Source organism: Vicia villosa, unplaced genomic scaffold (assembly GCF_029867415.1).
Source record: "Vicia villosa cultivar HV-30 ecotype Madison, WI unplaced genomic scaffold, Vvil1.0 ctg.004005F_1_1, whole genome shotgun sequence".
Lineage (NCBI taxonomy): Eukaryota > Viridiplantae > Streptophyta > Magnoliopsida > Fabales > Fabaceae > Vicia > Vicia villosa.
Window position 1 is genome coordinate 111,926 of NW_026706358.1, and position 18,430 is coordinate 130,355.

The window sequence follows — 18,430 nt, forward strand, 5'->3', positions numbered from 1 at the left end:
AATATCTCCTCAATCACCAAATCATTTAATCACATTGTGGATTTAAGGATGTACATAAGCACGTATGTACATATAGGCTAAACTAAAGAGCCCCAAGACATTATAACTCAACTAACTCATTAATTTGGATTACATTTGAACCTTGAAAGGAGTAAAATTTGCTTAAATCGGCTTCTTGCACTGTTAAAGGATATATTTAATATTAATCAGCCAGAAAAATCTGAACAATAGCTTAACAAAAATCATGTACCAAATTAATGGGTCACTAGTTAGCCCGCGCAAAACTGAAACAGTTGGTACAAAATCAACAACCAACACAACAAAGGTGAAAGCTTTATGCTTTAAATCCCAATTTCTTGCAAGCAAGTCAAACTTTACAATAAGCAATATTTCTTAGACGCCTTTAACTGTAACATGATCTCATGTTCAGACTAGGACTACAAAACTTTTCATGGTTTAGATAACAAAGAAAAAGAATGTTACAACAATTACTCTTATATCACACCCTAGACTGAAACAAAACATATATGACCCTTTCTTAAGTGCAAAAGGGAGTAGATATCAACATATTGTCCATGCAATACATTTAACCAACTATCAATCCTTTCATTAGTGCAAAAGGGAGTAGATATCCACAGAGTAATATGTATATGCTTATATCTGTTTGTAGAAAAGAACATAGGCCTGATCATGCAGCACCTTATTTGTTCCAATGGCAAAGACAGATGCGTCATCAAATCGTAGCCACCGACCATTTGGATACTGTGCATCAGCTGTGTAGTGTCCTTTTGAAGGCTCCCTTCCATGATGAGTAATTGTAGCGACAAGTTCATATTTTCGACCCTGCATAAGCATCAAAGTCAGTCAACATTTATGCCCTCTTTTAATTATGACCATTAATTAAGCCTCCCATGTCCAGCTAAAATATACTCATGCAGTTTTTTAAGATAAGATGTTGACATTTTCACACATATTAAGAAATGTAATCATTGTTGTATGGAAAAGAGAGAATAAAGAATTTTACAATATTGTTCTTCATTATTTGTATTGGATAAATAAATTTAAATATTTGAAAGAATAGAGAACAATAAATATTTAATGGTACAAAAGGAAAAAAAAATAATAATTCATAGGTATTGTAAAACAGCTTATAATTTGATATAATTTTTTTCCAAAGCAACTTATAATAAAAAACAGAGGACAACTATTCTAGAGAGCAGTCAAAGATAAATCATATTGGGTTCACAAACATTTTTTATTGCCTTCACAAAAACCAACTGACCATTATTTTTTATTGACTAACTTGAATTTTGAGCACTCACTTAAGAGGCAAAACTCTCCCGGCAGCTTTGTTTATTTTTCATTCAAGAGACTCAGATGATTGCTTAGCAAAAGCCAAGCAACTTATTTTACCAACAAGTTTAAGTTACCTAGTCAGCAGTCCCAGCATAAAAATATCACAAACAGTAAATAAATCTTCCGGAGTGATAGGGGGAGTACTTTAAAGCGGTGTACAGTTTGCAATGATAGTAAAGATAAGTCATGTTTTTTTTTAAAGTTATCATAACTGTTTTGTGAAGCACCAAAAGCAATCTCAATAGAATAAAAAAAGAATAAATCTTAAAATTGTGTAAAGGAGATTTTTAACAAAAATATTGACAACTCAATCCTTGTAAAGTTAATTCCCACAAAATTAGAAGTGCATCATTGAGAATACAGCAGGTTGTATTCTAGCAACCAGAAAAGGAAGCTTGCATTTAACATCATAATCCAGGTAAAGGTTATTTTTATTTATGTTCAAGATGTCTGTATGGACTGGAATAATAAGACATACCTCGGTAGATGGTGAAACAAGCAGGTCACGACCCAATATCAACTCAAGAGGAAAGTACACGGGCTTAAGCAACTTGGTGCTTCCCTGGCTTCCATAACCAAATCGCATCAAGTGCAAAATCATTACTTTAGGAAGTGTCTGTATCTGTATAGATTTTTTTGCAGTCCTTGCCTGAAATAAAATATCAATTTTATTAGCAGTAATACATAATATTACCCAGCACAACCATAGGACATCATTGTTCAGTACAAAGCAGTTATTCAGCAGTTATTTCATTTTGATTACCAATATTTGGACTTCCTATGCAGCAAAATTACTAATTACTAACGGGGAATATGCAGATAAGAAAACCATAAAAGGCAACACTGTAGTTGGCCTCTTCCATAAATTGCATTGTGGAGTGGATACATCATTTTGATATCAGTTGCAATTCCACTGACTGTATCACGCATATGAATGTATGAATTCAGGTACTGGGTTGATAGGATAAAGCTAATACTTTAACTGAGGTAGATGACCATGTGTACCACATAACTAACAACCCAGAGTAGGAAACGCCAACTCTTTAGTATAATCCATGCATGCATCATACTCCACTCATCAAAATTCTTATTCCTTATGAAAATTGTAAATGCTAGCTTTAATAATAATGTATGTTAAAGGGAAAATACCTTTCCAGTGACTGATGTTCGGTACCCTTCAAGAGTTTCTGGTGCAGAAAACAAGTGCAGGGCATCCTCAATGGTGTGAACAGCATCAGGGTGAATGTCAAGATGAAGCAAGCGATATGGTTGAACAGTGGCAGATCTATTTCCTAAAAAGAGGAAAAAAATAGACATATGGATATGATTGTTTTCATTTAAGCTATGTTTGATAAGAAAATATCAACTATCTAATAGAGAATGCACTAGCCAACTGATTGAATGTGTAGTGTTTGAAAATTTAGTGGTTGAACTAGCTGATGATTATGAAAAGACATAAAAAGATATTTTTAATTAAGGTATCAAAGGTAAAATTGAGAAACTAATGAGAAACTATGCTCAAACACTACTTGAAGTCAGTGTTGTCGATGGCAGATGGCGGTCCATGGCGGAGAGACAAAATCCCGCCATATCGGCCGCTTTGCAGCGCCGTTATTGCGGATTATGGCGGAAAAACCCGCAATAGCGGCCAACATTTACCATTGCGGAGAGCCCAAAAACCGCAATGTATATCCATCATAGCACCGCAATTTGACAACACTGCTTGAAGTATCTTATATAAAAATGCTACAAGCTAGTAAAAAAGCCATAAGCTCATGGGAAAAAAATTAGTAACACATAGGTCTATTTTGGTCTTATAAGCAATAAGCTATAAACCATAAGCTCAAAACATTTTTCTTTTGCATCCCGGAAGCTCTATTATGAAAATAGCAATGAAGGTGACTTGCAGCGAGGGAAAATACTGTGGAACTTCAAAATCACAAGTCACAACTACAAAACATAATGCAACTGAAGTGACAGACAGACTAGATGAAATTCCACAACACTGTGATGGTATACTATAATAAGTGAAGATAAAAAATGAACTCTATAACTAAGCACGCGATATAAAAGTTATATCTCGTACCTTTAGTTCTAACCAAACTTTGGAGTTGTCCTCCAAAAATATCATTTAATTCTGAGGGAATAAAGCTTTGAGTCCTAGTAACAGCAGATTTATTCTTTGGCCCCACTGTTTCCCATTCATCATCTTCCACAGAAGAAACTAGAAAAGATTTGCTACCATTAAGACTTGAAGATTGTCCTTCAAGCTTCAGTAATTCGTCATGCATTTGATCCATTACAAAGCTCAGAAATTCCTGAGCATCTTCTTGCCTGAAAGTGGCGCGTCATTATCACAAATATCATGAAAATTACAAGCAAATATCACAAAACCAATTACATCATACCTAAGCATTTGATTGCATGGCACACTTATAAATGACCAAATAACTTGCTGAATCGGTGTATAAATTCCAGGACAAGAAGGTTCATTAAATAATTGTATACTTGTGAAATAATAGAAATATTTAAAAAGAAGAAGAAAAGCTATTGAAGGTTGTATCTATAAATGCAAACTCCTTTAAAAAAAGGGTGCAACAATTATAAATTCTAATCCTCTGTATAGAAAACTATAATAAAGTCCCTGCATAGGTATGCTAAAGATTACAAAAATTACCATTTCTCAGTTATTTTCTTGAAGAAAAATTAAGCTTGTACTTGTATTACATGATTACAGTTTAAAATGGTCACATATATATGCCAAGGAAATTTCAAAAATTAGCATACACATAGGTTTTCATGACATGACCATAAATATCCTGATTGTAGTCAAAAAATTCAATGATTCGATGAAAAACTGGTTAGGGAATGTACATATTTGAAAGTTTTTCGATGGCAGGCAGGGAAGAGTAACTTAAAATTTCATTAAATTAAAAATTAATTTGTCACCAACCTTGGTCTTCCTGAAATGCTATTTGGCACATCCGGAGTAAAATTTTTCAGAACATCTTCAAACATAACAGGGCAAAATGCCCGTCCAAACTCAAAAGAATCTGTATCTTTCTTCTTTAATTTTATTCCGCTTGGCATGTCAAATTGAGTTACGAACTCGGCAAATGCTTTAAGCGTGGGATAGCCAACCTAAAAAGTTACACGGTAATAAGCATGCAGTATCAATTTCTGATCTTTTTTAGTTACAAGGTAAGTCAAAACACATACAACGATTCAATATCTAAGAGAAAATTTATCTGCTAAATATAACATTTTAATTCAGTTTTTATGTGCTCATTGATTGTCATGCTGCCCATGAGCTAATCTAAATTATCAAACAGCAATATTAATTGATATTTGCGGCAGAAGAAAAACTACCTTAGGAATGTTGCGAGTTCTTAACTCCTGCAAAAGCTGAACAAAAGGAGAACAAACCAAGAGAGCCTGCACGGTTGCACTAAGGAAGCATAAATTCCCAGAGTTAATAAGGCCTCGAGGCAGCAGTTCCTTAACATCCATTACAGCATGCCCATTAGGTGCCTTTTTCATGTCTTCATCAAATAACTTCGAAGTATCATCACTGCTGCCATTTTTTAAGGCACTCTTCAAACATTCAGTCCCTGAACCATCCAGGCTCAAATTTGTAAAATGGTTTGCACTCGCAGTACCATTTTCATGAAGTAGTGTAACAGAAGGCACATGATGTTCTTTAACACTGTTTGCACTAGTGATACCTGAGGGACTAGAAGAGACTTTAGTGGTACTGCCATTCTCTTTAATAGTTTCGGATACCTTAGGTATGTTAGCACTGACACCATTCACTCCATTAAGTTTCTGAGAATCAGGGAGAGGAACAAGATTTTGAGAATCAGGGAAAGGAACATTTTTTGGTGCTTTTGGTGACTTTGGCAGGTCGCTTGATTCAACAACAGAATTCAGAGAACCAAATTGCAGCTGATTCTTCTCAACAGGCTTATCATTTCTCCCCGAAGACTTCTTTACCCTCAGCAATTTGGTTTCATCTTCAGTAAATGAGCCAAATAGTAGAACCTGCTTACAAACCCATAAACAAAATTAGCATTTTCAACAATATGAAATTTAAAACATTTCAATATACATTTGGAACAAAAACAAAACAATATATAACATTACAATAAAACAATATACTAAAATTCAACAACAAAAAGATTAATAATAATAAAACCCTAATTAGGTATTAATGCATTCATCAAGCAATTCACACCACCAACAGAAACAGGAGATCTAAATGAAAAAACAAGCCCAAACCAAGATAACATTAACATTAAAAAAAACAACCTTTGACCAATTGTTTGCAAAACAATCACGTAGTTCCCAGCTTCAACAAACAACAGTCAATTTTAAAAAAAAAAAAAAAAAAACAATATCATACAAAAATATAGAATGGTTATAGCAAGAATGGAACCTTAGAATTGCTCATGTTGCTGAAGAGAAGGAAGTTGAAGAGGCAATAAGGTAAAATTGAATATGAATTGAAGAGTGTGAAAGAGAGGGGAAGGTTTGTTGTGTATAGAGAAGGGAGGGAAATCGAAATTGAAATCAAAAAGTAGGGTTTTTGGAGACCCTGGAAGAGCAGAGGCGGTAATTGAAGACATGAAAGGGGAAAAGGGTTAGAAGGGGAGAGAAAGAGAGAGCAATAAACAAAGGAACCCTCCCCGTTTGAGCTTTGGTATCAGCAAGACGGAGCATCGACAAGAAGAGGAAGATGAAGAAAAAAAGAGGCGTGTATAATGAATGAATGATAGACAGTTTTGGTTTTGGCTTGGAGTTAGGGTTACGAAAAGATGAAAGGTAGTAATGTTTTTGCTTGGGACTATTGAGGTTCTATGTATATTATTGGTCCCTTCTTGGGCCCCATTATTTTCACATTAGATCATCTCCTCTAACTCTAGTTTATTTTGTTAATTTTAATTTGTTTTCTCTCTTCTTTATCTATGATATTTTTCTAATTATTTAAGAGATTAAGCTTAAGTGATTAATTAATTTAAAGAATTTGAGTTTGAATTTTAGATGAAATAATTATGGATCAAAATTGATTTATATTTTGCTCAAAGCCTAAATTATTAGTAAGAAGAAGGTTTACACCAAAAATTCATCGACTATATTTCTCTTTCCTCTCTCATTCTTTCTCTTTTTTTCTTTTTTCTAGTTACTTTTATCATCCTATGCATCTTTCTATTTGTCCATCTATTATCTCTCGTTCTCTTCTTTTGTCTATTTTCTTTCTCTTTTCATTCTTGTTATTATTTATAAAATATCATGCAAGTTTAAAAAACGTAAATATTTATAATGTATTTTCTCTAAAATAAAGTATAAGCTTAAGAATTTGATGACTGGAACAAGACAATCCAATAGGTTCAGGTGGAAGGTCATGCAACAAGATACATTGAATCGGTCTTTTATCTTTGATCGGAGGCGCAATGACCAAATACAGAGAATGGTGGAGGTCCAGGTGGTGACATGTTCGAAGGGCCAGTCTACTTGGTGTAGAGGACAGGTCGCGGAGAGAGGAATTTGAAAATGGCTATTTGGTGTTTCTGTGAAATGCATGTTTGAATTAAAGTACAAATATATACACAATGATATTAAATATGAAGCTTTAATTACGAGGTTATAAATACTCTTTTAACATTGGAAAAAAGAATATCAAAATATTATGAGATTATGTTAAGATATGTTAGGTCATATGGAATTTATATGGTCCCTATAGATATGTTAGGTCATTGTGTTAAGATAAATATGTTTTGTACCTAATGCACAAAAAAGATGTCATGACTAATGACATGATCACAAAAGATTGGATAGTGAAAATAATTCAATATTTAAAAAACCCTAGTACTAAAATATATAAGAGTTTGAAGAGTCAAGTATCTAAAATGTGTTCTTATGAGAAAGTATATATATATAGATAATATATAAATGGTAACTTGGAAAAATGTCTAAATGTTAATGAGGCTTATTCAACTCAAGAAGAAGTACATGAAGGCATGTAAGGAGTTGATCAATCGTAAGACAAAAAGAAATGGGTATTACATTAATAAAAAAAAGTATATTAGTCAATATGATCAAGGATTGTATCACTTTTTATACGCCATGTGAACAATGTCAAAAACACAAACACGTTAAAAATCTACCAGCAATTTTAGACAATTATAAAGTCGTGGTCAATCAGAGAGTAGGCAGTTAATTTGATTTGTATAACTTTCCCATATTCTTTTAAAGGTCATAAGTATATCTTACTTACAGTTGATTATTTCACAAAATGGGTAGAAAGCATTCATTTTAATGATATTACACGAGATGGTGTGATTAATTTTATATAAATGTATTGTGTGCACAATTGGCATACGCTTAAAAATCATTATAGATGAAGAGTATGTGTTCTTTAGAAAGAATTTTATTGAATATGTTGAATCAAGAAAAATCAAAATACTAATTTTTACTCCTTATTATACCCAAGCAAATTGCCAAATCAAAATTATGAACCAAATAGTCATAAGTTTGATTAAAAAACTTACAAAAGAAAATCCAAATAATTAAATTAATAATATGGATCGAATTGTATGGGTCTACAAAATGTCTATGAGAAGAGAAACAAAATATAATTTGGTTTATGGTCATAATGTTATTTTTTTTTAAGTAAAGGATATATTATTACTCACAAAAAACAAATAATACAAAAAAGATCCAAATAGATCCCTAAGCTATCTATAACAGCAGCTGGGCTGTGTAATCCCTAAGCTTTCTATAAGACCAACTTCTGTAAACTATAGCATCTATAATAATTTGTACATAGTCTATATTATTGTTATGATGGAACACAATATCATTTCTCCTATTCCATATGCCATATAACACTTCAGTGAAAGCAATCTTCAAGATTTTTGCCTTGCTTCCCTTCTTCGAGATTTCCTTCAGAATCCACTTTAGTTCTTCATGCCAAGGTAGTGGTATGTGATCATAATTCAGCCATTTCAAGACCTTCATCCAAATATCTGCATTGGCTGAGTGTCATACCTCAATTTTTGCCCTACGCATTTCATTCATTTTGGTGTGTCGCATTTTAATTCACCATTTCATATTTCATTCAAAAAATCTAAAAAAATACATGTAATCACCATGAATTCATGTCAACTTTTAGTTTTAATTTTAATTACTTTCTTTTAATATTAATTTTGATTTGATTCTAATTTTAATTCAAATTTTAAAATTTGAACTTTTATTAAAGTTAAAATCAATTTTAATATCTCCTTTTATTCTTGTATTCTTTAATTTGGTTATTACTAACAATTGTCTATTTTTATTTTTTTATTTAATTGTTTATTTGTTACTAACCATTTTACTTCTTTTATTACTATTATTATTATTATTACTTTTATTGTATTTTTGTCTTTGTTGTATATAGTACAAGTCAAAAAAATGAAAAAAAGAGGCACATGGTTCTTGTCATTGTCTTTCACGTTTTCTGCAAGCTTGCTGGCAAAAATCTTGCTCCAAGACCAGCTTCAAAACAAGCCAAAGCTTTCACTCAAACAAGCATACATAAACCTGCATCAAAAAGCCATAGATCAGCATACCAGATTTGTTCAAAAAAACCTCTCCAATTTCCCCCCAATTTTCATCTAAAACCCTAATCTCAGCTATAAAAACAGACTCAACACAAGCAAAAGGGGGGAGGAACAAAATAAGCAACCGAACCTTCACCTGAAAACTCACCTTCACCAAAAAATCAGAACAAAAAACTCTCTGCCTACACTCTTCTCCAAATACTCTTCAACGCACAACAACCAAACCATCATTCACTACACCAAACCTTTCATCACATCCCTCACAATACACTCCCTCCGCTCACCACTTAAACCTCTGCAGAAAACCACCCTTTAACCTCTCGAAACATACCTTGTAAAACTCACATTCACATTCTCACTTTCAAAACACTCAGAGATCGACCTCACACACACACTCACCTTATTCTAACTACACCATTCTCGCAACAACCTCGCTTCAAATAGTCCAATAAACCAACCCAACCCTCACTCTGCATTGCTCAGCTCCACCAACATTCACACCTGCGAACTCACACAGCAATTCACGAGCAGAAGAAGCAGTAGAAACGAGGAGGCAGCGTACCTGAGTGGATTCGTCACCGCGATAACTTCCAGACGGTAATCGTTCTTGTCACGGTTATTATTTGCAGTTAATTGTTTCATTTCACATTCATGCTTGTACTAATTTTGTTGTTGGACTGTTGTTGATTTGCCCTTAATTTATCCTCGAAATCGTATGCCCCTTTGCTGTTGTTGTTGTTGTTTGATGTTTGAATTAAGTGTGAGAGTTTGAGGAAAGAATATGCATGTTGCTGTGTTAGAAATCGGTGAGCAGAGAGATTAGAAGGTTGAGGATAGATTTTGAGAGATGGAACTGAGAAAGATGAGGCAGAGTTATCGTGAAAATCAGAGTGTGAACATCCGATAGAGAAGATATAAGAGGCGGACCATCCATTAGATATTAGGGTTCATTTCTTTTATTTTGTTTGGGCCTGCTAGTGAGCTTTCAGCCCACCACCGAATCAGTTTCTATGTTACACCCTGCAGCGAACCTGCACCTCCTCCTGGGGTAGTTTCCTTTTATCTTGGGCCTGATTCGGGCCAGCGCCATCTCATTATTTACACCTCATTTTCCGTATTTTTAGTCTATTAATATTTTAATCTTTTATACCATGTTTTCTATTTTTTAGTTATTTTGTTTTATTGTTAATTGAAAAATACAAAAAATATATGTTACTAATTAGGGTTTTATTTCTCATATAAAAAATACCAAAAATATTTTACTATATTAGATTAATCTCAATCCAAAAATCAATAAACCTTGGTCCAACGCCAAGTCGTTTCAAATAACTTCTCGATTCAACATCGAGTCTCTTCTTTACAAAAAAAAAAATCTTTTTTAACTACACCAAAAGATTGAGTGACAATTGGTGAACACCATTTGAATACCTCGATTCTTTTGAATCAAAACACATTAACCAAAACTTTTTTAAAACCTTTCTTAATTGAATCAAGAGATCAAGTGACAAGGGGTGAACACCTCTTGAATACCTCGATTTTTTTGGATCAAAATATTAAATCAATTTGTTTCTTAAATCCTTTCTTAACAAATCAAAGAGACTAAGTGACAAGGGGTGCATACCTCTTGAATATCTTTGGTCCTTTGAATCAAAACAAGAGGTCAAGTGACAAGAGGTGAACACTTCTTGAACACCTTGATCTTTTGAATTAAAACACATTAATCAAATCAAAAGACTAAGTGACAAGAGGTGCACACCTCTTGAATACCTTGATCTTTTGAATTAAAATACATTAATTAACAAGGACAACAAGTGACAATTGGACTCGCTCCTGTTAAATACCTTGGGTAATGACGCGCTAGGTGAACACTTATGCTCAATCCTTTACTAAAAGTCCGTCCATATCCTCTTTTACCAATGTGGATAACCAGTGACAATTGGGCTCACATCCTTTTGAATATCTTGGGTGAACAACACGCTAGGTGTACACCTATGCTCAAAAGGTTCACTAAACATCCCTTTTAAAAACAACTTCAAATTCATTCAAACCTTTTTGCCTTATGGCCTTTTCATTTTAAAATCTCTTTTCATAAACGAGATATTTAGTCAATTTCAAATGCGAACGTACTTCCACATGTGAAGATCGAATATCTTCCACTTGAATGCGATGATGGCCAAAATCTCGTCTTACTCTTGATTTAGTTATCCATTCTTGTAGTGATCTCTTATCCATGTGCGCGTAGTATTGTTTCCATTTGAAAACGATCGAGTACCTCTCGCTAAAATCAACCAACAAACATTCGTGGTTCTTAGTCCGAACTACGATTGCTCTGACTTTCCCATTGCACGAGGGAATACATAGGCACAAGACACAAACGTCTTGGCGAGTTTCATACCCCAAAATTTGCCCATCATATTTATTCATATTTCAGTCCATCTGACTTTCAAATGCTCAAAGATACACAAGAAGGAAACATGCAGTCTCTCTCCTAAACAATAGCCTCTAAATTAGGGTTTTGTATTTCTCAAAGTAAAATCAAGTTTTAAGACCACAAATGGATTCCATGGCCTCTCATATGCTTCAATGGGTCCTCATGCCAAGTTTCAAGCTTTGATTCATAAGATTGCTCAGACAACAGTTCAAATGGTCAACAGTCGACTGATTTGACCTAAAAATCAAACTATGGTCAAACCACAGTCAAAACTCCTGATTTTTGGTCAACATCCTCATTTTGAAGTATCATTCATCATTTGATCAAGGATTGATCATGATTCATCAAGAAAAGCTCCAAAATCATCAAAAACCTAAGTTTCTAAATTAGGGTTTTTAAGGAGAAAGTCAACCCAACTTTGACCAGCCATAACTTTCACATGGAACATCAGAAATTTCCCATCCAAAGCTCATTTTGAAGGAAATTGAATTATATACAACTTTGTCTCTCACATGCCAAGTCTAAAAATGCTTCATTTGAGAGATATGGATCAAAAGATTATAGGTCCTTTTTGAAAGTCAACCAAAAGGAGTTTTTTGTCAAAGCCCATATCATCAGGATAAAATCCTCAAATAAAAAAAAGCTTTGAAATTGGCTTATAGAGGACATATTGAGGTTTCCAAAAAGTCCTAGAACTCCTCCATATCTTAAAAATTGAGGGAGATACGCCTTGTCAAAGTTGGACAATTTTAAAGGAAAAAATGTGAAGTAAAAGGCTCCAAAATGAATCTTTTTGCAAAGGAACCCAATCTTTCTTGGCCCAATCTCCATCTTCATGATATGTAGAGCCCAAAATCCAATTGCCACGAATTTATTTGATTTATTATGGATTTTTTATTCATTTAAAAAGTGATTAAATTCAAATAAATCAAAAGAAAAATCAAAGATTTAATTTGGCTCATGATTCTAATCAAATCCAATCAACATTAACTCCAAAAAGCTATCAAATTTCGTGCAAGATTGATTGGAAAGAGAATGGAGCAAAAATAGAAAGATTATGTGCAAGTTTTGAATCAAATATTTTTTTAATGAAAGCAAGATATTTCTCCATGCTATTATACCTAATTCCCTCCTATATATATAGCCAGCACATTCAGCCATTAGGAAAAAAAAGGAGGATAGAACAAGGGTTTCAAAGTTGTGGAAATATCAAAGAAAGTGATAATTTTCGTGTTCTTGCTCCAAGGATTTTCAATTACTTCCAGCCATTCCATTCAACCTCTAAGGTATAAAAGAGCAAGATTGGATCAATAGATAAGTGGTAAAGCTGCTAAAACACATACACCATATTCATTATCATCATATTCCACCATGGCTAGGGTTTCCAAAAGTGGAGCTTTCGTTCTCCTACCTACGAGACGTTTCTGACCAAAACGACCACACCAATGGATCCATAACACCTCAAATAGTAGGGTTGGGTCATTATGTTTCGTTGTTTGAATTGTTTCTTGCAGGATTCAAGGTTTCCAGATGTCGCAAGAAAATCCGCAGCCATTCTCGAAAGAAAATCCGCAGGTAAATTCCCCCAGTAACATGGAGAAGATAATGAATAGTAGGATTGACTCTTGGACTGTTGGCGTGGCATGATGGGGCTATCTCATTCGCTGGTCAACAACGAAAATCCCTCTTTCTTCACTTGATTTGTTAAGCATGCATCGAAGGGGCCCACGTTACCACTTGCGTTTGAATTTGAATATATGAATGTGTTTTTTTATTTGTTTATTGTTTGCGAAACCACTAACAAACAAAACGCGCAGCTTACTTGGCAATGACAGGAAGGATCTGACGCAAAGCTCCATGGTTCGATTCCTACCGGTGCTAATTTATTTTACCACTTAAATGTTGTGAGTTGTTTGCAGATCCTGTACAGCAGCCCACGCACGCGTGCAATACACCTCCAGCGATCAGAGCATTGGATCTCCTACGAATCCAGATCAGACGGACACAAAGACTGCAGCATACCATGCACCTCCAGGCCATGTCCACACAAAATCCAGAGCTAAGTCTTTTTTCAATTTTTTTTATATATTTTAAATATTTTTGTTTATCTCTTCTCCTTTTTTCTTTTATTATAATTCTTTATTTATTTATTTATTCTTAATTATTTAATAAATCAGTTTTTATAATAATTTCGTACTTACTTATTTATTTTTAATCGAAACATTTAATTTTTCTCATAAACATTAAAAATAATTGTTTTTAATAATAAAAATTATTATTTTTGTATATACTTTTAATCAATTAATCTTTAGGTTTGTTAACCTCGATTCATTTATAAACCCTAATAGCCTTAGGTTTACTGGTAGGTGTTGCCCATTAACCCTGGTTAACTTGCTCACAATTTGGGGTTTTGCCTGTTCATTTGTTTGCCTAAATTATTATTATTTTAATTTTTGATCTGTCACGTTATAATTATTGAAATCTTTAATGCACTAACATTTCTCTTCTTTGTGCCCAATTTTCAGGGTTAATCAAGATCTTTCAGCCACGCGCCCTACTAGATCAAAAAAAAAAAAAGCTAAGTTTCTAATTTCTTTTGTTTAAACATCATTTTATTTTTATTTTGCCTCTTGATTAAAATAGGGTTTACGTTAATAGTCCATGAATCACTCATACATTAACCCTTATTATTTTCCTTTTAATTTTTAGGGTTCGAGGAAGATCAAGACATTCAAGATTTTACTAATTATTGTTCCCTCTTATTTTCTGTCTTTTATTCCCCCTTCCCCGCAGGTGTTTATTGTAATAGCGTAGGACTTTTTCTGCCTTTAATTTCTACGATTTTAAACTGCGTGGTTAGTAATCTTAGGGAGTGCAAGCCTTGAACTGAATTAGATCACTAATTTACAAGATAAATATCATCGAAGTTAACCACGTGATTGTGCACCCACACACCTTTAGGGTAATCCCTCTGGTCGCCTTGTTTCCTTATTACTGTTGCCTTGTTGCCTTATTGATAATGCCTTAAAATAGTCAAGTCCCTCAATTCTGAGGATACCTAAAGCAAGGTTGCCTTTAAATATTAAAATCATCATATAATATTTTGTCCCTTGATGCTGCCTCGAAACAAAGGATGATTGTCCCTATTGCTAAGGTATCCTCGCATGATGCCTAAACAGAATGACTATTATATCCTTCCCTTAGACTACCTGCTCTCTTTATGGTAGGGACAGTCTTGTGCAAACGATTATTTTCGATGACCCTTAAACATCCAATTGAAAGACTTCTTGCCCTCTCATGGTATGGATAGACCCTTTCGCCCGAAAGACTTAGAGAACAAGAAAGACAAACTTAGGGTAGGTAGTTCTCAATTGCTTGCTCAAATTCAAATCAAACTTTCAATTTCTTTTCACACCTCCTTTTCAAAACAAATTCAAAAAGGTTACGCTTATTTACAAGCTAAAGTCCTTATTCAAATCTTTTTACTATTCACACACTACTCTTTCAAACAATTCAAACAAACAAGTGAGCTAAGCAATTAAGAGCCCATGGATAACCATGGATGCAAAGGGTGCCTTACACCTTCCCTTTGTATAACCTACCCCCCGAACTCAAAATCTTCCAAAGGTCTTTCCTGTTCTTTTTGCCTTTCCAATTGGATAAAATAAAAGTCGGTGGCGACTCTTGCTTACCGCGACATTTCTAAAAAGTCAGTTCACCGTATTACAGCGAGCATAATAATAAAAAATCTTTTCTTCTTCTTCATAATAATAAAAACCCTAAAAATCCTTTCTTTTACCTTTTCTCGATTAACAAGCAAAGGAACGCAAACATCACGCTAACACTCAAACAAGAAACTAACTAAATGGGTCCCATCGAGTACGATGGAGGTGAGGGGTGCTAATACCTTCCCCTTGCATAACCGACTCCCGAACCCTAATTTGGTTGCGAAGACCATCTTATCCTTTTCTTTTCTTTTTTGGGTTTTATCGATATTTTCCCTTTCCTTTGGGAATAAATAAAGTTCGGTGGCGACTCTGTTGTATTTCGAGTGTGGAAACACGTCGAGTATTTTTTACCGCTACAGAAAGTGGCGACTCTGTTGGGGACTATCCTAAGAGGGTCAACCCTAGTTTAGTTTGTTTTATATTTGAGTGTTTGATTTTGTTTGTTTATTCTTGTATTCTTTATATTTATTCTTGTGTTGTTTTTGTTTCTTTACTCTTGCTTTATCGCTTTTATTTTATTTCTATATATACTTAGTTGTGGGGATGGGAATGATATTTGAGTGAAGCTCTCAACCCGAGCTTTTGAAAAACAAGAGAAAAAACATAAGTTAGGAAGTGGTTGTGTAGCGATAGTCCCCAAGGTGAACACCTTGAATGGCTAATACGAAGACCCCACTTGGAGGAGACTTATTCATGAAATTTGTCATAAGATGGTTCTCCCTTCGCATGACAGAAATCTGATTTCGTCGTTAACTCCAAGGACCTTTAGAACCTGTTCCATCTATAGAAGTTATGTATCGATCCCCAAGGTGCACTCCTTGTATGATTGGTACAATAACCTCTCCTAGAGGTTGCGTATTCATGAAATTTGTCATAAGATGGTTCACCTGTCGCATGATGAAATTCTGATCATGCTCGGATGCCTCTAGGAACCGTTATATCCAAAAACTCTAGAGCTAACCTTGTGAGGGGATTCTTGGGTAAAAGAACATAGAAATGTTTTATTATAAGAAGCTTTCCTCAGTAGGTTCTGTTATCCGTTTACATTTATCATTTTAATTCAGTCTTTGTGTAGCATCATATTGCATTCCATATCATATGACATTGCATCATTCCTGCATGTAAAAAAAAATCATGCATCTGCATTCTTACATTCAAGTTGTAAACAAAAGACTCATTTCATCTTTCTTCACCCTCAAGTGGTCTGTCTACCGTCATGTTGATTCCTCAACACATTGAACTGGAGGCATGAATCTAAAGACTATGGAAGAACTTCAACGAGGCCAAGATTTTCTAAGAGTAGAAGTTATCCAATTGAAGAGCCAATATATCAGACAAGGCAGCTCATCCTCGTCACTGATTATTCACTAGGCCTTGTTTCCTTCTATTTGCAATTTCCTTATATTGTATAGTGTACTGCATTGAACTTTGTTTGTTCTTGAATGTTAATTTTAATGAAATGAGCATTGCATATTTGAATCAATCCATTTACATCCATTGTGTGCTTCTTTATGTATTATCTTTCAAAAAAACAAAAATATATCTCTTGTTCACTTTCTTTATCAAGCTTTTGTTTATGCAAAGATTGGAGGAAGGATGATGAGAATGAAATACCCGAATTGTGAATTGTATGCTTTCAAATGAAACCTTGCTAATGTTGTACAGGCATTGTTTCAATTCCCAAACACTGGAGAAATAAGGAAGTTAATCCATTGTCAACCCCTTTGAGCCTTCGAAGTTGGAGTTTCTTTTTAAACGAAAAAAACCGGCAATTTTAATTTGGGGATGGGTAGTTTTCAGTTTATTTATTTGTGCATTCAATTTCAAGAGAATCATTTATATACCTTTCAATAAGGGTTTCAGTCAAAAGTGACCAAGATGGTTATCATTGATCATTATCAAGGCAGTCACTATCTTTACAAAAATTCAAAGAAAAAGCCCGCTAAGTCAAAACCTACGAATGAGACTTAGGCAAAATTAGGGGCATCCCGCTGACTGTGATCTCAAATAAAACAGTTCAGGCAAAAGTTAGGGATATCCAAAGAAAGATAAAAAAAGTCATTAAATTCCTTGAACAACAATTAAACGTTGTGACTATCAAAAGGAAAAAGTGATTGCCATTTCAAAAATTCCCCTGACTTCCGAGTCATCATCATTATCATAGGTGCAATTCCAAAGCCTTTTGGAACCTGAATGCATAGTTTGAATTAACCGAGCGTAGGATTGGAGATCATCACGAAGAACGGGGTGGGTACAAATATACTTTGAACCTATATCCTTTGTTTTTGAAACCGTGAACCAAGCCACGTTACAACCTTCAAAAGACCTAATTGAAGCAAGGTTTAATTTGAAAGCATACTATAACAAGGTTGTGTTAACCTGACTCCTAAAGATTTTTGCAAATCATTTGTTTTGATATCATACCATTTCTTTATCCATCACTTTGAATGTCTAGACCATTGTGTTTGGACCTTTGTTTCATTTGCTATACAATAACATCTTTCCAATAAATGATTTTTGATGTCGAAATATGCCTTGAGCATTGCATTAAAATTACCATTTTTGAATGAACATTTTATTTGCAAGTAAGCACTCATCTTCAAGGAAGTTCAAACAGTAAAGAAACTTGATTAGTGATCCTATCAGGGGCACGTTACTTCAAGATCCTTTTGTTCAAGACTTATACTGGGGAACGTGTTCCCAACATTTATTTCAATAACTGAAGCGACGATCAGTTAACAACCAGCCACTTAGGGGCACTCTCCTTCAGCGATCCCCAAGCAGTTTATCAGTCCTTCCCAGGAGGATCATCAGTGTGATGAAACCATAGTTGGCAGTGTTCTTGTGTTGAGGAATTAGAGTTCCAATCTTCCCTCGCAAAAGAGTCTACCTCAGTTGTCATAACCAATTGCATCGCATTGATCATTCATCATGCATAGAAAATTCATTATCGTACATATGAAACAAAATTCATGTTCATCTACATTCTTCCGAGATCCTGTTGTTATTAACATCTTACCTTGAGATCAAAGTCCAATTCACTTGGCATTTACCAAAAGCAGTTTCGTCTTACATTCATCATTACATTAGCTGATAATGTTAACTCTTTGTTATATTCATCAATACATTAGCTGATGTCATTCACCACTTGTTGCTATCATCAGTACATTAACTGACACTACGCACTTTCGTTTCCCGTCATTAGTACATTAGCTGATGCAGGACTTTCATAAGTACATTAGCTGATATCAGTTGTCTCTTATTTTCTTTCATCAGTACATTAGCCGATGATTGATCATGGTTGTTTCTCTGTATCA

At 34.2% G+C, this 18,430-nt stretch overlaps 1 protein-coding gene across 1 annotated transcript; it reads right to left on the bottom strand.

Moving 5' to 3' along the window:
• Nucleotides 1-322: 322 nt before the first annotated feature.
• Nucleotides 323-6,195, bottom strand: LOC131641748 (ubiquitin carboxyl-terminal hydrolase 24-like). The gene is made up of 7 exons (XM_058912054.1): nucleotides 5,792-6,195; nucleotides 4,726-5,397; nucleotides 4,310-4,497; nucleotides 3,443-3,690; nucleotides 2,506-2,648; nucleotides 1,835-2,005; nucleotides 323-843 (listed from the first exon to the last, which is right to left on the bottom strand). Exons 1-7 carry the CDS (start codon nucleotides 5,804-5,806, stop codon nucleotides 655-657), a joined length of 1,626 nt encoding a protein of 541 aa, XP_058768037.1. The 5' UTR covers nucleotides 5,807-6,195; the 3' UTR covers nucleotides 323-654.
• Between the last annotated feature and the right edge of the window lie 12,235 nt (nucleotides 6,196-18,430).

What these genes read in the sequence shown, in the direction of transcription:
- LOC131641748 (XM_058912054.1), bottom strand. An exon ending in AGCATTTCAGGAAGACCAAG is followed by an intron (nt 3,691 to 4,309) that starts GTTGGTGACAAA and finishes CGCCACTTTCAG; the next exon opens with GCAAGAAGATGCTCAGGAAT. An exon ending in TTGTTTCACCATCTACCGAG is followed by an intron (nt 844 to 1,834) that starts GTATGTCTTATT and finishes ATGCTTATGCAG; the next exon opens with GGTCGAAAATATGAACTTGT.